The sequence below is a fragment of the Leopardus geoffroyi genome, chromosome C1 (genome assembly GCF_018350155.1).
Source record: "Leopardus geoffroyi isolate Oge1 chromosome C1, O.geoffroyi_Oge1_pat1.0, whole genome shotgun sequence".
Taxonomy (NCBI): domain Eukaryota; kingdom Metazoa; phylum Chordata; class Mammalia; order Carnivora; family Felidae; genus Leopardus; species Leopardus geoffroyi.
In genome coordinates, this window is record NC_059328.1 from 71,719,389 (window position 1) to 71,744,098 (window position 24,710).

General features: G+C 40.8%; 1 protein-coding gene across 3 annotated transcripts in view; it reads left to right on the plus strand.

The window, feature by feature from the left end:
- Positions 1–24,710, plus strand: part of DNAI3 (dynein axonemal intermediate chain 3) — a 95,475-nt gene that overhangs the window by 33,020 nt on the left and 37,745 nt on the right. For all 3 annotated transcript variants that reach the window (XM_045478091.1, XM_045478090.1, XM_045478089.1), the window contains exons 7-14: positions 754–953; positions 6,943–7,059; positions 13,188–13,378; positions 14,343–14,467; positions 16,607–16,696; positions 18,709–18,795; positions 19,662–19,790; positions 23,299–23,372. In XM_045478091.1, the coding sequence (XP_045334047.1) occupies positions 754–953; positions 6,943–7,059; positions 13,188–13,378; positions 14,343–14,467; positions 16,607–16,696; positions 18,709–18,795; positions 19,662–19,790; positions 23,299–23,372 (1,013 nt within the window). The remainder of the gene's footprint in view (positions 1–753; positions 954–6,942; positions 7,060–13,187; positions 13,379–14,342; positions 14,468–16,606; positions 16,697–18,708; positions 18,796–19,661; positions 19,791–23,298; positions 23,373–24,710) is intronic.

Below are 24,710 nucleotides of genomic sequence, written 5' to 3' on the forward strand. Positions count from 1 at the left end.
GAAGAAGGGAGCAGAAACCGGAGTGATATATCCACAAACCAGAGAACAGCAAGGATTTCTGGCCATCTTCAGAAGCTAGGAGAGAGGCAAGGAACAGATTCTCCCTCAGAGCCCTTAAGAGGAGCCAACCCCTCAACACCTTGATCTCAGACTTCCAGCCTCCACACCTATGAAAATAGTTAAAATAAATTCCTGTTGTTTTAAGCCACCCAGACAGTGGCACTTGGTTATGGCAGCCCTACGCATACCCAGAGCAGCCCCTGAAAAGAACCTTTGCATGTGGGTGATTTATTATGAAAGTTCCATAGAAGAATAGGAAAAGCAGCAGGACACGGACATAGCAGAAGTCCTACAAAGGATGCTATCTCAGGCAAAAGTCCAGTAGAGGAAAGGCTTTAGCTTGAACCCCTCAGGGAACTCTGGATGTAATTTACACCTGAATTGTCCCAAACACAAGTAAAGGAGATGGGCTTCCATATGTCTCCTGCCAGTCCAACAGTGGTCAAGATGTAAACTGGCAGTCACTATTCTTTGTACCTTTGTACCAACGTGGTCCCAGTAGCCCCAGAGCAGTGCTCTGCAGAAGAACAGTAGGTGGTGGCCCTGGAAATGGAAAACACAGAAGTGGAGAGGTAAACAGAAAGTAGAGGGAGAGATTTTAGAGGATCTGAGCAGAGAACCAGTATTGTCTACCCCACATCCATTTTTCCAGGGACTTGATTATGTTCCTTTTACTGTTTACACGTGTTGCAGATTACATACATGATTTCTCGAAAACGAAGTGAATTTGGTGCGCCAGTTAAGTTCAGGGACCAAAATGCTTCCAGCGTAAAAGATGCCTATATTGAATGTACAGCCTACCCAGATAAAAATTTTATCGTTAAGCAACTTGAGAAAGATGTTGGCATGCAAGTAGTCCCCAAAGTCAAGGACACAAGTACTCAAACAAGATGGTAAGTATGTGATGGGGTTGTATATTGTCAAAGGCAAGTACAGTAAAATCTAGCAACATCTGTGATTATTTTTGAAGGACTTTATCATAAATAGAAATGGCTTGACAGTGATGACCTAGGTCTTCACAGAGTGATTCAATTCAGGAAGATCTACTCATCAACACCTTTTAAAATCTCAATAGGAAAATGAGATACAAGTATATAAGACTGGAACCACTATGGAGTGGGAAAATAACTAATGTTATTAATAATCAACAACCAGACAACCAGAGAAGGGGCCCTGGCTGTCTTTCGCCTTTGCCTCCTCACTGCTCTATTCCACCACCTAAGTGGTCATTCTTACATATCAAATCAGATTGTGTTATGTCACTGCCTAAATCTCTTCTTTAGCACCCCACCACATCCAGAGCCCTTAGGATGGCATTAGGTCCTCCTTCCTCCATTACAAGGCATTGCCTGCCACTTCAGCCTTGTCACCTGTTCTGAAACAACCTCTTTATGCTCTGCCTCCATGAGCTGCTTCCAGCTCCCAGAATATCTGCTCTTCCATATCTCCCTGCCTTTTCCCATGCTGCTCCTCTGTATAAAATGGCGAACCTGGAGAACACCTCTCTACCCTTCAAGGTCCACTTCGGTGCCCCTTCCTCTGTGATTTCCTGGAAACATCTGGTAGAGTTGATCTCTCCCTCCTCTGGGTCCCTGCTAGAGTTTAGAGGGATCTTTACTGTAGCGCTGATGACACACATTGTACTCCTCTGCTTCCCTGTCTGCCTGCCTTGGATCCAGAGCACTTTGAGACTACCCATATCATTTCACACATCAAACTCTTCATTAAAATTAATCCAGTGAGAGAACTGATGTGAAATGGATTGCTGAAAGAATGCTTTGGGGACTTGAGTTAGTCTTTGAAGGTTGTATAAGTCTGAAAATATACTTAGCTAAACCATGCATTTTTTTTTTTAGGATTTAAAAAATACTGTTTATTTTAAAATAATTTTAGATTTATGGAAGATAAGCCACAGATGCTGAATATGGTTTAGAGATATGGGGAAAGGAAAAACAGCCCAAATTTTTAAAAAGACTTGAACAGTTCAAGGGGGTGGGAAGACCAGAGTCTGCATGGGACAACAAGGACACCAGCCTGGGGAGAGTAGAGTGAGTAGCAGAGGCAGACAGAGAAGTGGATTCCCTGTGGCAGACAGTAAGGAACTTTGGAAAGTTCTAAAGCAAGGGAGAGGCAGGATGATAGGGCTATTTAAGTAAGATGAGTCAAGCATAAGATGAGAGCAGAGGGAAAAAAAGCCTGGAGTTGAGAACATTGGCCAAGTAGGAGACCATTGTAGTTAAACAGGCAAAATGTGGCCAGTGTCTAAATTAAGATGGTGGCAGTAGGCACGGAAGAAACGGTGGAAAGGAGACATGTGTAAATACAAAATGCCATAACTCCCATCATTAAAACAAACAAAACCCAACTTTTTTGACATCTCTAGCTATTCCAAGGTCTTTGCTTTTCTTTATAACAAAACTCTTCCTTGTCCGTATTCTCTAGTTCCACTCTCTCTTCAGCCATTTTGTTTTGAGCCCATGCCAGTCTTCACAAGGTCACCAAAGACTTCCAGTTGTCTGATTGCCTAATCCAATGTTCAGACCTTCTTTTTCTCCACTTCTCAGCACTACTTAACGTGGTTGACCATTTCTCCTTAAAGCACAGCTTTCCAGTAAGTGTTATGGATGACACTCATTGTACCCATTCTAACTTATTGGCAGCTCCTTCCCAGTCTCTTTTACTGGATCCCTTCCTCCCAGCCTGTAAATATTAGGGGACCCGAAGGCTTACTCCTTTTGATGTTTTTTTTTCTCTAACTATACTTAATCCCTGGGTGAATTTATAGAGTCCTATGATACTAATCTATTGTCTGTTATTGCTGATGACTCCCAGATCTATGCCTTCAGCCTCAATTTCTTACCTGAACTCATTTACTTATCTACTTACTTGAATTTCTAATATGTCTCTTGAGTTTAACATGCCCAACAACAAATGTTTTCCTTTTAACTCCAAAACTGAGATTCACTGAATTTCTCTCATCCCAGTAAACGACAATGATATTCTTGTAATTACTCAAACCCAAAACTTTGGATTTTCTTGGGTCTATCTTCAAAATATATCCACTGCTATCACCTTGGACTAAGCCATCTTCACCACTTGCCTAGGTTATTGTAATGCCTCCCAACTGGCTTACTTCTATCCACTCTTTCCCTTCTGCATTCTATTCTCCATAGAGAGCCAGAGTAATCCTCTTAAAACGTAAGATAACGTCACCGATCAAAACCCTCCAATGGCTTCCCATCCTACAGGAACCTACAAGGCTGCACATGGTCTAGATTCTCTCTGCCTGTTTTCCCTCATCTATTCCAGCCACACTGGCTTCCTTGTTCCTTCAATTCACCAAGCATACTCATAGCTTCCAGGCTACTCTTTTCCCAGACATCCTTAGGGCTCATTCCCTCCTTCATCCAGATTTCTGCTTGAATGAGGCATTCTCTGAAATTCCTGTATACAGATCTTCCATGACAGATGATGAGGTTGTGTCCCAACAAACCCATGGTAAGTTGAAAATATCCTAAGTTGAAAATTCATTTAATACATCTAACCTACCAAACGTCATAGCTTTGCCTACTTTAAATGTGCTCAGAACACTTACATTAGGCTACATTTGGGTAAAATCATCTGACACAAACCTATTTTATAATAAAGTGTTGACTATCTCACGTAATTTATTAAATACTGAAAGTGAAAACCAGGATGATTGTGTGGGTACACAATGGCTGTCAGTGTATGGGTTGCTTACCCTCATGACCCTGTGGCTGACCGGGGGCTGAGGCTCGCTGCCACTGCCCAGCATCACGAGAGAGGATCATACAGCATATCACTAGCCCAGGAAAATATCAAATTTAAAATTCAAAGTACAGTTTCTACTGAATGCATATTGCTTTCACACCATCCTGTAGGAAAGAAAAATCACACGTGGAAGGAAGCATAAGTTGGGGGCCATCTATAAAAGCAACCACCGCCATGACTATCTACCCCCTAACTCTATTTCTCTTCACGTTATTATCACCACTTGATATGTGTTTGTCATTGTCATTCTTCTCTCACCTTCCCTCCTGCCCCTGCCTTAAAATTCAAGCTCCATGAGACAGGAACTTTGTCCGATTTATTTATTTCCACATCCTCAACTCCTAGGACATTTCCCGAAACCCATTTATCAGATGGAGGGAAACAGGGAATGGAAGAAGGGGGAAGAGATGGATCAAGTTAAAGAAGAATGTACAGAACAGATGCCTGACGAGTTCAGTGTTAAGAGGAGAGCCATGAAATATGCTGAAATCCTATATGAAATATATGACCAGGAGGATCAGGAATCAGGAGTGTAGAGTGAACTAAAAAACACGCTTTTCAAATATATATAAACCAAGTCAGAAGCCATAAAAATGCACTGGTAAAGTCAGGGCACATATACATAGATCCCAGGGGTCTGAATAAGAAATGGGCCAGAAACAAGGCAGTCAGGTGAAGAGACAGGTCAGAATTAAAGGAGGTAAAAATAAAGACAGGATCAGTAGTCAAGTCTGGGCAGAGAATTAGGACACCAGAGATTCATAAATACCAAGATGTGGGGGCGAGACAGGAAGGAGAGTGGTGATACACTAAGCCAAGCCAGCCAGAGACTTCTATGTTTCTGCCAGGGAACAGAAAAGTGACAAGAATGAGTCAGCTGAGGTAGACTCAGGAGGCAGACTCAGAAAAGGACAGTGAACTTCCAACAACAGGAACCTCATCATAGGACTTGAGACTTAGCAGACACTCATTGAATGTAGACCGATACAAGCAGACAGCTATAGTGATACAGATGGAGTAAATAAATGAGAAGTAAGGGAAGGTCTTGACCAATAAGATGAAAAAAAAAAAAAAAAGAATCAAAATGTTCAATTTAGGTGGCTGGGAGAATGCTGGTTCTCCTTAGGAAGATCATGAAATGAGGAAAGGTAGCCAGTTTGGGGTGGAGAGGATGAGATAAAGGATTGTGATAGAAGTAAAGAAAGGTCAATGGTGAGGTTCAAAGAGGAATGACAGTGAAAGCAAATGTTCATAGTGTTCTGGGTATTCTTCTAAGCGCTTGGCATACAGCAACTGAGTTCTCACAGCTGCCCTCTAAAGTAGGCACTATCCCCATTTTACAAATAAAGAAGCCGAGGCAAAGTGAGGTGAGAAATGAAAGTTCAATGTTTGGGACATAATTTAAATCTGAAGCAATCACAAACAGATCTGCTGAGAAATAACAGAAAAAATCACATGTTAAAAGTAAGAGCGACTCTTGGGGTGCCTCTTTGCTGAGATCAACAGGTGCCATAACATTTCTTACTTAATCCTATCCAGAAGATACTAATATGTGCTAGAAATGACAAGGTGAAGCTAAGGGTCACCTGGGTGGCTCAATCTGTTTAGTGTCCAACTCTTGATTTCAGTTCATGTCATGATCCCATTGGGATTGAGCCCCAAATGGGGCTCTGCACTGAATGCTGGAACCTGTTTGGGATTCTCTCTCCTCTCTCTGCCCTTCCCCTGCTTGCGCTATGTCTCTCTTTCCCTTTCTCTCTCTCTCTCTCTCTCTCTCTCTCTCTCTCTCTCACACACACACACTCTCCCTCTCAAAACAAATAAATAAACTGAAATTAAAAAAGGTGAAGCTAAGATATGAACCCAAGTCTCTCTGACTCCAATACCAACATTCTTTCTTTCTATCACTCTGCCTTCTGCTACTGATACTGAGCTAACTAGGAGGGGGAAAAATGATTTATTCAACATAAGCAAAACTCTCTTTACTCCTTGTTTGATTACTCTTCACTTAATATATTTGCCTCTCACAGAGATGTTTCACTGACATTTGTTCAACACAGATTAAATATAACCTAATGTCTTTTTGGACATTTAAAATGTGCTAGGCACTATTTTAAAAACTTTGCATGTATTAACACATTCAATTTACAATGCTTCTATGTGCTATGTACTTTAAAAGTTTCATGTAGAGATGAATAAACAGACACAGAGAGGTTAAATAATTAGCTCAGGGTCACAAAGCTTGTAAGTGATAAACCCAAGCTTCAAAACCAGGCAGCCTATCACCAGAGTGCACACTCTCAATGACTGTACCATCCGACCTTTCTATAACCCCATACCGAAAGATCACTCTAGTGGGTGAGACTGCCAGTGCCCAAATGCAACAGCATGATATGTTCAAGGGTGGAGGTGAGCACTGAGGGCAGACTGGAGGAAGATCATGTCACCATCATTGCTGGAATGCAAATTGTTTCTAGTTTTGTATATTTAGAGCAGAATTTCTGAGTCTCAAACACTACTGACATTTTGGGCTGGATAAATCTCTTTTGTGGGAGGCTGTCTTGTGCATTGTAGGGTATTAAACAGCATCTCTGGATTCTACCCACTATATGCAGGTAGCACATCCCAGTTGGGACAACCAAAAATGTTCCTGGATGTGACCAAATGTTCCCATGGGGTGGGGGTGGGGTAGGACTGTACTGGTTAAGAACCACTGATCTAATGAACCAAATAGGGAGAGAATGATAAACAAATGTGGCAAATTGTTAACTGATGAATCTGGGTGAAGAGTGTTTGGGACTTCCTTAGATCCTTCTTACAACTTTTCTATAAGTTAAAGATATCTAAATAAAGATTTTAAAAAATAAACACTTCTTGATTATGTTGGAAACAAATACATAAATATTCAAAGTATTTCAAAAAGGCAGTCAATATCAACTGTCTAGGATAAAGAAAAAATTCAATATGTAGAATTTAAATATAAAATAGTATCTTATTATTGTCACAGAAAGAAACCTTTGACATGTCACAACCTATATTTACTTTTCTTCGATCTAATTTTTGGTATTCTATCATCTTTTAATGTATTAGGACATATCCCAAAAATGCCAGTACACAATATTATCCAAGAGAATTTTCAGAGGAGGAAAAAGAGATATTCGGACAATCCAAGCCTTTGATTGACTTTCTTAATAATGCATCTATAAGGTAAAAATTGTATCTTAAAATTTTAAAAAAGAACATAAAATGTGTATGTGTACTTATAGTGATAGGTCTTAAAAGCAACTCCATACATGGTGTCTCGATAGAAAATATGAAGTTATCAGATATGCATGGGCATATGACAAATCCTCAGTCTTTCCTTCCTTTCTATTGTCACCAGTGTGGACCTAGGAGATGTATACAGTTGGGTGTGTGAGGATGTTTTCCTAACAGCAAATTAACAATTATTTATTTACCATAGTTTTTTTTTTCAATGTTTAGTTTTGAAAGAGAAACAGACAGAGCATGAGCAGGGGAGGGGCAGAGAGAGAGGGAGACACAGAATCTGAAGCAGGCTCCAGCCGTGAGCTGTCAGCATGGAGCCCAACGCGGGGCTTGAGCCCACAAACCACGAGATCGTGACCTGAGCTGAAGTCAGACGCTCAACCGACTGAGCCACCCAGGCACCCCATACCATGGTTCTTTTATTTGTCTTTTTTCTCTCCTCCTTACTCCCCTTCTTTGCTTCATTTACTTGTGTATGATTACAAAGATGAGGAGACATATACTGTTCATGACGATGCTGATCTTTGTTAATAACCTGAAGTCGATTCAGATGTACCCTTGTACATCTTATTCCTCACCCCTAATTCCTGCGTTGATTCCACTCTTAGTGGATCTGAGAGAGGTGTCTTCAGAAAGCCCCTCCCCCCCCCCACCCTCCCCACACACACACAGTTACTAGGAACCTGGGATTTCTAAATCAGAGAAAGAGCTTGACAAGTTCTCAAGTCAATATTGGAGTTCAGAGGAGTGGAACCAGTGGTGGACAGGTCTGCCAGTGGTACCCTGTAGGTTGGTTTCCGTTTCTTTCCAAAATTAAAAATTTGTTGGTCAAGTTCATACACAGCCCATGTTTCGCAATTTCATTTTTAAGAAAACAGCATTAATTTTCCCACTGTTTAAATGTCCTGAAAATTCCAACAACTCTCAAAAATTGTGTCCTATGTCTAGGGGGAGTTTGGTTCAAAAATTCCCCAATGATGCAAAGAGAGTGCATTAAACTAGACAAAATATATATGTATAGCTATGTTTACTCTGGGTCAAGGCTTCTTGTGAAGTTTGTTAAAAGGTGGAGCAAAGAGAGAAAGAGAGATGTTCCATCAATGCCTAACGACTAACAGCTGTTTGACAGGCTGTCCCTTGCTAACTGGTCATACACTTTAGCTGGCTTGCCTGCTGTGTCATTGTGCCAGCCACCAGAAGGGCTATGGAATCAAAGCTAAGGACAGCAAAGCAAATACAATGCCTTTTAACAAAGAGCCAGAAACCCAGAGGCACGAACACAGTTTCTCCTCACAGAATTTCAGTTCTAGCAGGTCTCTGGAGAAGATATTAAAGATACAGAAAAACTGGTAGAATTACATCCTGTATATCTCATGGCAAGGCTAGGGGGACACACTACAGGCATAATTCCATGAAACCTCCCGAAATTGCCAGGGGCTCAATGCTTTTAAAAGGGGGTTGCTGTTTTGTGGACTCTGCTGCTTGATGAGGGGAAATGAAAATCAGGTGCGGCTATGCCTGACTTTGAAGTAAGCCTCCTTTTCTTGTCTAGCAACATAATTAAATGTATTTCTGCTCAGCTACAAAACAAAACAACAAAAACAAAAGAACAGAGAGTGCATTAACTATTTGCCACTCATTCATTTATGGGAAGCATGCTGTACTTTTCCTATGGGACAATGAGAAACAAACAAGAAAACCTAAGGTCTCTCTTTCCCCATTTCAAATTTTAGTGATTAAAATTTTTCCAGCTAAGAATATTAAAAATGAGAAGTCTATGAACAATCCATCTCAAGGGTATAAGTGGCCTATAGCCAATTCTCAATTATCCACATTGTGTATTATCTTTAGACCCCTTATTCTTTTATTTCAGTTGCCATGCTTAGAGAGGGATAGTGAACAGCTTCATAATTCCCTCCCTGAGACATGGGAAGGAGAAGCCGGAACCATAAGAAAAAAGAGGAAAATTGGCATAGGAATTACAGTAGTCCTGGTCAAGAATAAATAAACCCATGTACATATATCACTGTCAGGTTTCCCACTCTAAAACTGTTTAAGGTTTATTCAGTTTTTTAAAGGCTAATATAAGCCTGGTTTTGTTCTGGGAAGAGTGCCCTTTTAGAAATGAGTTCTTTCTGAATTTTACCCATAACAAACCTGAGGGAAACAGTATTTTGCAAAAGAAGGAAATGATAAGAAAGGAGACAGAAGAATTCTCAAGCAACTGGGAAACAGCTCATTTGGGGGTGGGGGCGGGGAGGGAGAGAAACCCTTTAAAAGAAAAGTACTTACAGGCTTTAACTCAGACAACGGTTTTGCCAGCCTTCACTGCATCACCCTCAGAAACCACGTACTGGGGTGCAGGGAAATCAAGAAACGAAACCAGCGAAAAGATGCTGTCTTCACTTCTCCCTTGTGAATTACTTCCTAACTTGAGCTAAGAGGGAAGAATCAGGAAGCCAGAGCAAATGCCCGTTTGTAGCTCCTCTCTTGGAAATTCCTTTCTCATTCAGGCTGAAACAGAGAAAAAAAACAACAAACAACAAACAAAACCAAACCCAAGATTTTGAAGATGCTAACAAACGCCTCTACTTGAAGCTCCAGGCTGTGAACCTACCCTACCTAGGGTGTTTCAATGTTAATGCGTATATGAATCACCTGGGGATCTTGTTAGACTGCAGGCTCTGACTCTGTAAATTCAAGGTGGTGTCTGTGATTGCACTTTCAGCAAACTCCAGGTGATCATGATGATGCTTGCTGGTAGCATCACTGGGAAGATGAGTTTAACCAAGAGTATTCAATTAAGCAGTGAACAGTAGTGTTCATTCTTAACGGCAGGGGTATTAAATGGTTATCCTGCTTAATTACATTTTTAGGAGAATCTATTATAATATTTAGAGTTTATATTTAATTGTCTAAATAAAGGAGGGGATTTTCTTTCTTTTTTTTTTTAGTGTTTATTTTTTATTTTTGAGAGGGAGACAGAGCGTGAGCAAGGGAGGGTCAAAGAGAGAAGGAGACACAGAATCCGAAGCAGGCTCCAGGCTCCGAGCTGTCAGCACAGAGCCCAACACGAAGCTTGAACTCCCGAACTGCGAGATCATGACCTGAGTCGAAGTTGGACACTTAACCCACTGAGCCACCCAGGCACCCCAGGAGGTTTTTTTTTTTTTTTTTTTTTTTTGGAACATTCATATTCAAGAGCCACTCTTTCAGCTTACCACACCTATTAAAAAAACAAGCTATTTGGACTATCAGTCATTAGGGTAAAACCTCTGGTGGCATTCTAATTGTGGGAGTCCCAGAGGCCATGTGAATGAGCTGGGTTTTCAAACCTAAGCATATGCAGGAGCAATAAACATGACAGAAACTTATAGTTTATAACTATTTTTTGGTTTCGTTTGTTGTTTGTTTATAATACTACTTCTTTCAAGAACATACCTCAGTTTCATATTATAAACAAGTGACTAGGGGCGCCTGGGTGGCTCAGTCCGTTAAGCGTCTGACTTCGGCTCAGGTCACCATCTCGCGGTCCATGAGTTCGAGCCCCGCGTCGGGCTCTGGGCTGATGGCTCAGAGCCTGGAGCCTGCTTCCGATTCTGTGTCCCCCTCTCTCTCTGCCCCTCCCCCATTCATGCTCTGTCTCTCTCTGTCTCAAAAATAAATAAATGTTAAAAAAAATTAAAAATAAAAAAATAAACAAGTGACTAAGTAATGGTGGAATAAGTTGGTCAAACTCACAGAAAATAATTATAAGATCTAGAAAACAAGAGTTACACAGAAACACACAACTATTTGAAGGCTCAAGAGAGTGACCTAAAGTAAGCAGAAACTGGAGGGGAGAAGGATGAGATGTGCACATTTGCAGTGTTTTTTCTTTAAGTATTGCCTAATCCACAGGAGGCTCAAGTGACAGAAACCTGTAGGCTTATACAGGTCTGTTGGTGACAGAATAACCAAATGGTCAGGGGGAAGTCATGGAAAGGTGGTAGCCTCAGACAAGCTGAGACCCCAGTTCCACATAAAAAGTCTAACAAGATCCTAGGCTGCAGACTAACACACTCATTTTTAGGGGAAACCCCAGGAGAGTCCAGAAGGAACTACCAGCATCTAGAAGCTGAAAAATTAAGCAGAGATTTCAGCTACTATTCTACACAGAGAGGACAGAATTTAGAGTTTGAGTCCAGCCAAGTTAACTACATTATAGAACAAACTCCACTTTTCAGAGGAACAAAAGAGAACCCAGAGTCTCTACAACACATCATTTATAATGTCCAGTTTCGTTAAATATGTAAAGTCACTAAACATGTGAAGAAGTAGGAAAATGGGACTCTAGGGTTCTTCCTGACACCACCTCTGGCACCGAACAAGGGTTTTATTTTCCCCCAACACCAAATACATGGTATCTTTTCCAACACCAACTCTCGAACTCTCAGACACTCTCCGGAGTTAGTGCAGTCTCCCCAAGTTAAGGGGCTTAGTCTCACCAGCCTGCCAGTCTCAAGTCCCAGGAGTGCTACACATAGTTCTGACCAGCCAGCTATAATGAGTTTGATACTTCTCCAGAATGACTCATCTGACTCAGGAAAGCGCTTCACTTACCATCACCAGTTTATCGTAAAGGATGCGACTCAGGAGCGGCCAAATGGAAGAGTTGCATAGGACAAGTTATCAGGGGTGGGAGGGGGGGGCCTGCCAACCTCCCGGCACTTTCTTGCCTTCACCAACTTGGGAGCTCCTATCATAACTTTTAAGACAGGAGCCTGTCAAGCCAGGGCCCTAGGCTATTAAAAGATGGGCCTAAAGGCGCCTGGGTGGCTCAGTCAGTTAAGCCTCCAGTTTGGGTTCAGGTCATGATCTCACAGTTTGAATAAACATTGAAAAAAAAAAAAAAAAGATATGAGCCTGGCACTCAGAATGTTCTTAAAGGGTCAATATTAGCATTGTTAGCAGGATAAGTCTTTGTTTTAGGGCTTGTCTCCTGTATTGCGGGTTTAGCAATGGAGTGAAACACATTTGTGCCTCCAGGACTTTGTGATAACTAAAACCACCACCACAGATGCACATACAGCATACTTCTAAATTCCAAAGCTTCCCTTGAGAATCTTACTTGTTTTACATTTTATATACATTATATATATGTATACAATATATGTACAATATATATACAATATGTATATATTATAATCCTGATTAACATATAATCCTAAATATATATATAAAATCCTAATAATATATTTGTATACAAATTAGTACATATGATCATTTGGTACCAAATATGGCTAAGAAAATGGCATTTTCTGTCAGTTTGGGTTTTTCAGGAAGCAAATGAGACCCAGTGTAAAACAGAGGTTTACTGAGGGTCCCACTGTGTAAAAAACAAAAAGTTTTTTTTAAGTTAGCAGGATTGGTTGGGCCCCTGGGTGGCTCAGTTGGTTAAGTGTCTGACTTCAGCTCGGGTCATGATCTCGAGGTTCGTGGGTTCGAGCCCCACATCGGGCTCTGGGCTGACAGCTCAGAGCCGGGAGCCTGCTTTGGTTTCTGTCTCCCTCTGCCCCTCCCCTGCTCACGGTCTGTCTCTCCCTCTCTCTCAAAAATAAATAAACTTTAAAAAGTAATAATAAATAAAGTTAGCAGGATTGGGCAAGGAAAGCTTCAGCAAAGTCGTAGCCCACCCCGGCAGGAAGCTCCAGGGGGAACCAGCCTGTTGGAGAAGTCCTGCAGGAAAGCAGAGCTTGGCAGGCATGGTGTCCCTGCAGCTGTCAGCTCAGTCATTGGCCCGGGAGAGCACAGCCTTGGCTGGGAAGCGTCTGCAGATGGCGAAGGTGTTCCAGGCCATCAGCCAACAACATCCTGGCACTAGAAGTTTTGAGTAACACACAGACAGGAGGTTTCTTTCTCTTAAGCCACATATTTCACATGGGGGTAATCATTAGTTACCAAGTATAATTGAGGATATTTTGGGTTTTTTTTCCGTATGAATGAAGTAGGAGGAGCTGCCGAAAGACCTATCATTGAATACTATAATCCAACATCTTGTGTGTGTGTGTTTTGTCCTAACAAAACAGTGTTGAAATAGCCCTGCAGCAAAATGAAATCATGAACACATTTATTGATGACTGGAAGTGCCTGGCAGAAGAAGAAGGCACCTTTGGAGACAAAACTGATACCCACCTGAAAGAGTACCAGTCCTTTACCGACCTTCATAACCTAACAGAGAATATGGTCACTTCCGTCTCATGGCATCCGACTATCTATGGTGAGATGACCGTGACTGTGGTTCTCTTTGGTGAGGGCGAGGAAAGTCTTTTGCTTTTATATGTAAAATTACACACTGCCTAAGTATCCCAGTTTCAGTAAGACAACTTCCAGTTGCTGAGTGCACCTGCCGGGATCTTTCTTGGCATCCTGCAGTCCTGTGTTCTCCCAGCACCTCACTGTGGCCTCTACAAGGACAGAACCAAGCTCAAGCCAGGGAAGTGACTGTCTCAGGTCACCCAGCTGGTGAAATGCTGAATCTGGATTTGCCTCAGCCTCTTGGGACTCCCAAGGCTAGCTCCATTCCGCCTGATACTCTTCCTCTCTGATTACAGGGCAAGAGAGGAAATACACCTCCTTTGTTATTTTTTTTTATGTTTACTTATTTTTGAGAGAGTGCAAACAGGGGAGGGACAGAGAGGGCGGGGCAGAGGATCCAAAGCCTGCTCTGCACTGACTGCAGCCAGTCGATGTGGGGCTTGAACTCATGAACCTTGAGATCGTGACCTGAGCTACAAAGTAGGTTGCTGAACCAACTGAGCCACCCAGGCACCCCAAACACACCTCCTTTAAATCACTCAGCAGCCAAGGGGGGTAGACCCATGTGCAAATGCAACTAAGCAGAGAAAAATGTCCTTTCCCTCTTTTCTCCTCTTCCCCTCCTCCACATTGGCCTTTTTCTCACAAAAAAAAATTTTTTTCTTACTAAGTCTTTGAAGTTTACTGTTTACACTAACAGTACATCTCAATTTGGACTGACCACCTTTCAAGTGCTAAATTAGCAACATGTGGCTACTGGCCACCGTATTACACAGTAGAGCTCAAAGAGACTCTTGGTCTCTTATTGAATATATTTGTTTCATCAAAGTGGAAATGAATAGTGACCATGTAGAGCAATAAAACCTACAAACACTTCTCCATGTACAGTTGCTGCAGGTTTTAACTTCTAATTGTGTCTCAATCAGGGCTAATAGCTGTGTCAGTGGCTGTAAGACTCTCCCTTGAAGACAGAGTCCACTTTTCTGGTAAATTATTGCTGCAGCCATCACTAATTCTTTTCTGGAGTTTCTCCGATCCCATACATCCTCAGGTAATTGAGGAGAGTTGCCCACATAGTCTAAAAATACCAAATACTATGTTCACGTTTATCTTTAGCAGTTTTAATTGCAAAGTACTTTATAGTTACTTAATATGGTAAGCCCTTATAAAGTTAGGCTTTCTTCGATTCAGAATTTGTCATCAATTTGAGCAAGACTAAAGTTTACAGTCAGTTTATTGAACAAATCAATATGTTATTTTCAAAAAAGATTTTAAGAGGAACGTTAAACCATTCTTAAGAAGCAAACTCTTTTATGGGCTTCCTTTAAACACTATTTGTTCAAATGCAAATAAATGTTAATTTCACATGAATTTCCTCAGTTCAGAGGATCACCAGTAGGTGATGGTAATGAGTACAGACACCTGTGTGGGAAACACAGGGGTGCAGGGTGGGGGTGGGGACCATGGCCCCAGAAAGCGTACAGCCCATCTGTGGGCACAGCGACTCTTCAGCTCTCTTGTTGCCAGGTGTTGAACTTGTCAAAGGAATCCAGATCAGAAATTTTGAGTGAAATCTCCCAATTTTTAAATAGTTCAACTAAAACCAAACCAAATGCACAAATCAACCCAAATAAGGCTGAGGACTGGGTTTGCCCCACAGGGTTCTGTTTCCATCATCTGCTCAAAAACAGTTTTATTTAGGGTGCTTTATAGCGTTAGATTAAGTTTTTTTTAATGTACTTAAATATAATATTTTGTTTCTATAAAGTATTATATAACTAAGTCTTTCCCTAATAAAACCTAGCCTTCCTCCCTTCCTTCTTCCCTAATTCATCTGAATTCAGGCAGTTTTACTATAATAGATTGGGGTACTTTAATTATTATAGACCTAGAGGTCAAAATAGCAGATCCCTGGTTCTTTCTTGTCAGCCTACTTACCACAAAAATGATGCCATTCTCTCACTGGGGTTTTCTAACATTTTCTAGTGGAGTAGAATTACTCACCAGTCCACAATGTGGAAGTGTGGCTGAACTTTCAGACAAAAAGGAGGAAAGAAGGACCTTTTCCTTTATTTTAAAGACTAGCTTTTTAAAAAACAAGCAAATTATTTATTAAAGAAATAATACAAATGATTTCTTTTGTCTTTGTTCTATCAAAACTATAGGAGAATTTTTTTTTTAATTTATTTTGGAAGTAGAGTTTTCTCTAGAATCCACAGAGTGTCAAATAAACAAAGATGATTAGCTCCAATTCCAGTCTGAAACCTTTAGCTCAGGGGTGGCAAACCAATGGCCTCTGGGCCCCTTCTTTCTTTTTTTTTAACTTTTTTATTAAAATTTTTTTTAACGTTTATTCATTTTTGAGAGACAGAGACAGAGCATGAGCAGGGAAAGGGTAGAGAGAGGAAGACACAGAATCCAAAGGAGGCTCCAGGCTCTGAGCTGTCAGCACGGAGCCTGACATGGGGCTCGAACTCACGAACTGCAAGATCATGACCTGAGCAGAAGTTGGACGCTCAACTGACTGAGCCACCCAGGCACCCCAGGGCCCCATATTTCTGATGGTTTTGTTTAAAGAAGAACAGTAACCATGCAAGGATTTTGCTTGGTGGTAACATATTAACACAGGTGCCAAAGAGATTTAATATACCTATTCCTTACAGGGCCTCCTTCTTACCCTCCAGGCACTTGAGTTTGTTCACCTTCTGTGTTTGGTATTATTTTAAAATTTGAACTATTATCAGTGGCCAACACCTTTATTTTTTCTCATTCAACGAATTTTCTTTTTGAGTGCTCACTCTGTGCCAGGCTAGCTAGACAGCGGGAAACAAAACAGACAAATATCTTGTCCTCACAGAGCTTACCTTCATACTTCTCAGAAACACTAAGCTTAGTCTTTTTGTTTATAAAAAAATTAAAACATCTCCCAGCGATGACCCATGGAAGGTGGAGGAAGGGGAGACCTGGGCCCCTTGAGAATATAGCTCTCTCATACATGTAGCCAACATGCACAACACAATTTAGCAAAAGCAGTTTCCCATCCAGAGGTAGGATTCTGGGAATAGACTCTATGTCCACATTTCTTATAGATAGCTATACAATTCAACTTTTGATTGTCTCAATATTATTTTCTCACTATGATCTAAATAGGTTTTCTCACTCTCTCTTGAATTTGGGGGGTTTACTTTAGTTAATGCTGGAGAGCCCAGATGACATCTTCTGCTTCAAGTTCTGTCCGAGTGACCCTAATATCATTGCTGGAGGCTGCATAAATGGGCAGGTATTTATGGATTTTTTCCCCAGCTATTTGTTAATTTAGATAATATTGGTAGGTTTTTTTTTTTTTTTAAACATCAGGAGCCAATTTAGCAGAAGGAAAGCAGCCAATATTGTGCCAAGAACTGGGGTATACAGATGTGTTAGACATGGTATCAGGGCTCTCAGTGTCCCAGATAATCTACTTATAACTGCAACAAAATCGGGTCAAATCTGTTTGTATTGTTGGAATAGAACTGAACGTCGTACAAGATTCCACAGAAGACCAAAAAACACAAGCTAATATTAATACCTCTTGGTTACGAGTCCTCTTCTAACATTTCCCTGGTGATAGCAGTCAGGGACTGGCCCAGAATTTGAACAGAAATTCACTGGAAAAACATATATTTATTACTGAACTGACATATGTATAATTTGATACCATATTTGCTTTTTTCTTCTTTTCCTTTCTTTAAAAAATATTTTAATTTATTCTTTGAGAGAGAGGAGCGGGGAGAGGAGCAGAGAGAGAGGGGGACTGACGATCTGGAGCGGGCTCCGTGCTGACAGCAGAGAGCTTGACACAGGGCTCAAACTCACGAACCATAGGATCGTGACCTGAGCTGAAGTCCTACACTTAACTGATTGAGCCACCTAGGAGCCTCACTTCTTTTCCTTTCAAGTTATCTAAGTTATACGAAATTTAGATGCTGTCTTCCAATTGCCTGTTTCTCTAATAAAGCAAAACAATAATCTTAAAGTTGTTTTATGATCATAATTTAAATTCACTGTGACCCAGTGAGCGTGACCATTAAGGGCATATGGTCTTCTGTTGTGTGGCTAGGAAAACTTCCTTGTGATTGAAAATTTAAATGTCTACAACATCCATGACCATTTATCCAAAACCAAAACAACCGGAAAATAAAATTTCCCCCTCAGTTTTGTTCAACAATAACTGGTGGTCGGAATGAAGACCCAGAGCCCTGTAAATCCTGAAATGCTTTCAGTTGCTCATTATGAAGGTGATACGACTTTGTTTAAGAATATTTTAGAGGGGTGCCTGGGTGGCTCAGTCATTTAAGTGGCCGACCTCAGGTCATGATCTCGCGGTCCGTGAGTTTGAGCCCTGTGTTGGGCTCTGTGCTGACAGCTCAGAGCCTGGAGCCTGCTTCAGATTCTGTGTCTCCCTCTCTCTGACCCTCCCCTGTTCATGATCTGTCTCTCCCTGTCTCAAAAATAAATAAATTTAAAAAAAAGTTAAAAAAAAAAAAAAAGAATATTTTAGAAAAGGGGCGCCTGGCTGGCTCAGTCAGAAGAGTACTGGACTCCTGATCTCAGGATTGTGAGTTTGAGTCCCAGGTTGGGTGTAGAGATTATAGAGATTAAAGAAATAAATAAAAACTTTTTAAAAAGAGAATATTTTAGAAAAGCAAATGATGAAAATAAAATAACCCGCAATTCTGTAATCCTGACATTTTAACATTTTAGTGTGTTGAAATGAATTTTAATCATTGAAAATTATTCTAATTTAGTGTTGCACATTCCAGTTTATTCTCATTTTTCCAAAAATGATGAACCGTGTATACACAAATTTGGAGTTGGCTAGGATATTCAATTAAGTAGAAATCATCATTTTCCAGCCTTTTTGGACAACCGGGTATCTGTGCTTCTGAAGAACAGGTAAAGCATCTCTCCCCACAATTACAGCACTTTCCCAAAGACAGAGGAAGAAGTCTTCCCAAAGCAGAGGAAGTTACATACCGTTCATCTCGGAGTTAAAAAAAAAACTACTAGCCTTTATTAACACAAGCAGAGGCACCAAAATCAAAGTGCTAAAAATACTTTTCAGAGGAGAAAACATTCTTTTCCCTATTAGAAGTTGCTGACTTACTAAGGATAGAGGCTAAATTTGATTATCCTTCAGGGTCATTGATTTATCGGATTGTATGCCAATACCAATAGGTCTTAAAAAAATCTTTAAAACCCAATTAGCTATTTCCTGGAAATATGTTGTGATAACATTTACTTCTGTTTTAGATTGTCCTGTGGGATATTACTGCACATGCAGATCGCATCGAAAACATCAAGACAGGCGGTAGCAGAAGTAAAAAAGCCACGCTCAAGGTTAGCTTTTTAGAACTTTTCCCTCACAAGTTTTTCCGATTCAGGAGTTCATCAAAAAGCACATAACAGAACTGCCAAGCTAAACAAAGTCTCAACAGAGCGGGAGGAAAAAGTAGTATTTCCCACGCCTTCACACCTGTTTGTGGACATGTTCTGAATCACCTTTACGTAGGCCCTTGTTTAAGAAGTCAGTAAAACAAGTCTCATGGTCTGTCTGAGGATGGTAGGTTATTTTTGTTGTCAAATAAAATAAAGGGACCAGGTGACTTGCCTACAGTGATGTCGTGGAGAGAGCACGGGACAGAAGGGCCATGCATCTAGGCTCCGGATGATAGTCCTGTGAGTTCGGACAGGCCCTCTCACCCCAGCAAGCATCGATTTTCTCATGTGTGAAACGAAGGGGTTACAGTCTTTCTGATAATAATATCCTGTGGTTTGGCGAAGCTGTGGATGCTGCCAAGAGGGTTGAGGAAAGATTCCTCGGCTCCCGACACAGTACGGACCCACCATATTGCACAGCTCTACCCCAGCTCTTCAGCCTGAGCAGCAACAGGCCTCTCACCAAGACACGGCGGGACATGGCCTTCTGTGCGTGCACGAAACACTCCTTCAGAAATGGGATCTCACTGATTCTGTAGGGGGTGGGTCAGTAATTCTTGTTAAATTTGAAAGCTTAGATTAAGCTGAAGGGAAAGTACATAATCTTATTACCTTAATGTAGGATATGCAGAAACACTAATTTATGTTTTTCTCTGAACTAGTATTTCTCCAAGTTAACTAGTTGTAGATGGAATAACTAGTGAAGTATGAATTCACTCATCAGCTCTGTGAAAGCAGCACGTAACGTTCTCTTGACGCTTTTCCAGCCCATGTTTCTCCTTGAACCAGACAGTAATAAAGAAGCGATGTATATCAGACACTGCGCAGTCTCCTCGATAGAAAATGGTCATAAGAAAGTAATTACGGATATACACTGGCTGTCTGACACATTTGAGGTGAGTCTTGATGGTTTCATAGTTCTCTCCTGCTGGATTGTACATTCTCGGAAGATCTTCATTCAAAGATTTTATTCAAGTCAACAGTTCATTTACATTTAAATCATGAAATAACCGGGAAGCAGGCGTCAAATGGTTGTGTCAGTGTTGCCTGGCCAATACCTGACTTGGAGATCAGAATAAGGCCAAAGTTTCAACTTCAATGGTTTATAAACCACTGAATGATGTAGATGGTGTCAACATTGATATACTACAATAGTGGAGAAGATAAGAGTTTGATATGTAAAAATAGAGTGCAAATATTTTATACCCTTAGCCTTTGTGGGTTTAAAAGCCATGATTTCAGGGGCCTCTGGGTGGCTCAGTCAGTTGGGCATCCGAGTTCGGCTCAGGTCATGATCTCGCCGTTTGTGAGTTCGAGCCCCTTGTCGGGCTCTTGTGCTGACAGCTTGGAGCCTGGAGCCTGCTTCGGATTCTGTCTCTGGCTCTCTGCGCCTCCCCTGCTCAAGCTCTGTCTGTCTGTCTCTCTCTCTCAAATGTAAATAAACATTAAAAAAAATTTTTTAATAAAAAAATAAGTGACGATTTCAGCTAGTTGGAGCAGGCGACTCTGAAGCGCGGTGACATATAATAATGTGCTATTTTGCCAAGGCAACTTTGAACTGGTGGGTGAGAACTGGTCATGCAGTGAGTGAGTCCAGCTGACTGCCTAGCATCCGCAGTGCAGTTTGGTTTCGTAGTTCTGTACCTGACTCACCAAGTCTGGTGTCAGTGAATTTGGAAACTGGTAAGCTCCCCGGATGTCTCCCTCGGAGACCCTGAGGGTCTCCCGTGTACTTTCAGAATATCAAAGCATATGATGAGAAAGTAAACTTATAAAAGGCAATTCGCCTTTCAATGTATTCAAATGGATTATGCAAACAAACAATACTTTTAAGACTCATAATGGACCAAAACAAACAGCCCAGATAGTTTCTATTACCTATAGAAGTTTAACATATGGTAATGGAAGGAACTCTCGGCCCCAACTTCATTTCAGCTCACACCATATACACAAATTAATTCAGATGATTATAAAGTTAAATAAAAATAGCAAATCACAGGAAAAATGTAATACATCAAAACAGAATATCATAGAATAGCATATTTCTAGATCGAGGACAGTTTTCTAAGCTAATTAATGTTGAAAGAAATTCAAAACATACACGTGTAAATTTCTAAATTAAAAAATAAAAAGCAAATAACAAAATGGAAAATATTGGTCTCAAATATGGTAAATACAAAATTTCCAGTAAATAAAATATATACTGTATACTATACAATATAACTATATACAATATACTGTATACTAACTATATACAATTAGTAGATAAACACGAAAATCATTCAGGCCTTTTAATATCAAAGAAATTAATCATAAAGCAACAATAATATACTATTCTGGACCTATTTATTTTTTCAATAAAAATTTAATAAATAATAAATAATAAATTTAATAAATAATAATACCCTGTGTTAAAAAGGATGCAATGGTGAAGGGCGCCTGGATGGCTCAGTCGGTTAAGCGTCCAACTTCAGCTCAGGTCATGATCTCATGGTTCGTGAGTTCGAGCCCCACATTGTGCTCTGTGCTGACAGCTCAGAGCCTGGAGCCTGTTTCCGATTCTGTGTCTCCCTCTCTCTCTCTGACCCTCTCCCGTTCGTGCTCTGTCTCTCTCTGTCTCAAAAATAAATAAACGTTTAAAAAAAAAATTAAAAAGGATGCAATGGTGAAACCAGTAAACTCTAACATTGCTGGTTCCAACATAAAACTTTTGGAATACAATTAGTCAATGTGGTTCTTAAATCATCCAAATTTTCAACGTTTTGAACAGTAATTCAAATTGTGGGAATTCATATTCATAAGAAATAATCCAACTCAGGGGCGCCTGGGTGGCTCAGTCGGTTAAGTGCCCAACTTCGGCTCAGGTCATGATCTCATGGTACGTGGGTTCCAGCCCCGCATCAGGCTCTGTGCTGACAGCTCAAAGCCTGGAGCCTTCTTCACATTCTGTGTCTCCCTCTCTCTTTGCCTCTCCCCAACTCATGCTCTGTCCCTCTCTCTCTCTCTCTCTCTCTCTCTCAAAAATAAAGAAACATTAAAAATATTTTTTTTAAAAAATAATCCAACTCGTGCCTCAAGATACAAAATTATATGCACATCTTAACAAACTGTGTCAAAATGTATTCATGAAAAGAGACTGGAAAAGAATATAGTTAGAATTATATTTGATTTTAAAACCTACTTTCCAAATGTCTGTAATATTATACTATGTTGTTGCTGTTTTTAAAATCATTAACACATAAAAGCCCAGGCAAGCACACTTCTGGGCTCTCGCCCTGCACTTCATACCGCAGCGAAGGTTCAGCAGAGGGAGAGGTGCACAGACTCTGGGTTGCTTATCAGATCTGAGTAGAAGTTGGCAGCAGTTGGGAACCTGAGAGGGTTCAGACCGTGGTGGCCTCAGCCAGCTTTCCAGGGTCTTAATTCCTGTGCCGTCTACCAGCCACAGCAATACAGCACCTGTCTCCCTCCTCCCACCCCTACTCTCACTGCTTATTTGCTGTTAGAGCCCCTGCCTTTGTTTACTTTTTGCTCATCAGGAAAGTAGGGAACCCGGGAAAGTCATGTTTCCCTATGGATTCAAGAGCAGCACTTTCATAGACTGCCACACAACCTTTCACCTCGTTTCAAAGCTAGCTGCTTGGAATTTGGGACCTTCTAGGACCCTGAGGAGCCATTAACTGTGCTAGGTGGCTGTGGGTATCTAATGTAACACTAAGCTTCCTCTCCACTGACCTTATCTGCTTAACAATCTCATAAAACCTCCTGTTTCATTCCACCACTAATAGTAAAAAACAAAAGAGCCTACGATTCTAATTATAATGGATCATCAAATTATGATACACCAGGGGCGCCTGGGTGGCGCAGTCGGTTAAGCGTCCGACTTCAGCCAGGTCACGATCTCGCGGTCCGTGAGTTCGAGCCCCGCGTCGGGCTCTGGGCTGATGGCTCGGAGCCTGGAGCCTGTTTCCGATTCTGTGTCTCCCTCTCTCTCTGCCCCTCCCCCGTTCATGCTCTGTCTTTCTCTGTCCCAAAAATAAATAAACGTTGAAAAAAAAAATTAAAAAAAAATTATGATACACCATCTATAGGTTATAAGACTATTAAAATGATTTATGAGTACATAGGAAAATGTTCAAATGATATCAACTGAAAAATCTAAGGACAGAAATTTTTACGCATGCTAATTAAAACTACGTAAAAATGTTTCTGTGAAAAAAGACTGGAAAAATGTATGGCAGAATTATATTTTATTTTAAAATCTATTCTCCAAATTTCTGTGACAGTGTTATACTGCTTTAATAAAAATTAAAACCTGAAATTATTTAAAGAGTAAAAAGCTATGAGAAAAGTCATTACTGTTCTAGGTACACGGAATTTACTTCTTATGTTTTTAAAAAACAGATTAACAGAATGGGTTCTGTCTTTGAGAATCGAAGTGGAATATGCTGTCAACTTGTCACATGTTCGGCTGATTGGTAGGTCTTTGTTAGTGTTCATGGGTCAATTCAACATGGGGGGGTGGGAGTGGGGAGGAAGTTTCCCCACAGTTCTAGCAAGCAATGCTCTGGACACCAGCTGAGTGTCTCACAACTCAACTCACTTCTGACACTATCTGCCGGGATTCACAGGTTAAGGTTCAGTCCTACCTTACTGCTCTCTCCACCCCTCACCCTCACCACCCCCTTTCCCCTGCCACCTCAGATGCCAGTCACAAGCCCAGGTTGTTACCTGTACTTCTGACTGACTTGCTGTAGATTGGAAGTTCCCAAGATTCCCTCTTCAGGTTGGATTAATATGCTAGAGCAGGTCACAGAACTCAGAGAAACAATTTACTTACTAGACTACTGGCTTATTATAAAAGGATGTAATTCAGGAACAGTCAGATGGAAGAGATGCTTAGGGCAAGGTATGGGGAAAAAGCTAGGAGCTGCCATGCCCTCTCTGGTGCTCACTGTCCCCAGTCTCCATGTGTTCACCAACCAGGAAACTCTGCAGCCTGTCCTCTTGGGGTTTTACGGAGGCATCATTACACAGATACCATTGATAGAATAATTGGCCATTGGTGACTGAACTCCCGCACCTCTCTCCGCCCCGGAAGTCAGGGGGTGAACTGAAAATTCCAACTCTCTAATTGCAAGGTTGCCTCCACTGGCAACCAGCCTCCATCCTTAGGTGTTTTCCAAAGGTCACCTCATTAACATAACAAAAGGCACCTTCACTACCCTCAAACATCTAGGAAATTCCAAGGGTTTTAGAAGCTCTCTGCTAGAATCCTGGAAGAAGATCAAATTTATGTATCTTACAATTCACAGTATCACAGTCTTATTTTAAACATTACCTAAAATGTTTTCATACTATATATCCTTTTTTTCCCTAGATGCTTCTAAAATCATTATCTTCTTCTGTTCCTTAAATAATCTTTATTGTAGCAATTAAACCTGATATAATAACAGGACAGAAGAGATTATTGCTGGTTGAAAAAATATTTTTATAGATACAAATATGTTGTAAAAAGAATTAACGAGGCTTCATGGTTGTTAATGTTGTATAACATTATCCATAGTTATGCTGCTTCTTTATATTCTCATATTTGTAAATTTACATTCAATTTTATCTCACAAAGATTACAACAGTTAATTGGGAAAGCTTCTTTTTGAAAGTGGAAAAGTTTTACATTAAAAAAATTTTTTTTTTAATCTTTATTTATTTTTGAGAGAGAGAGAGAGACAGAGTGCAAGCAGGGGAGGAAAAGAGAGAGAGGGAGACACAAAACCCCAAGTAGGCTCCAAGCTCTGAGCTGTCAGCACAGAGCC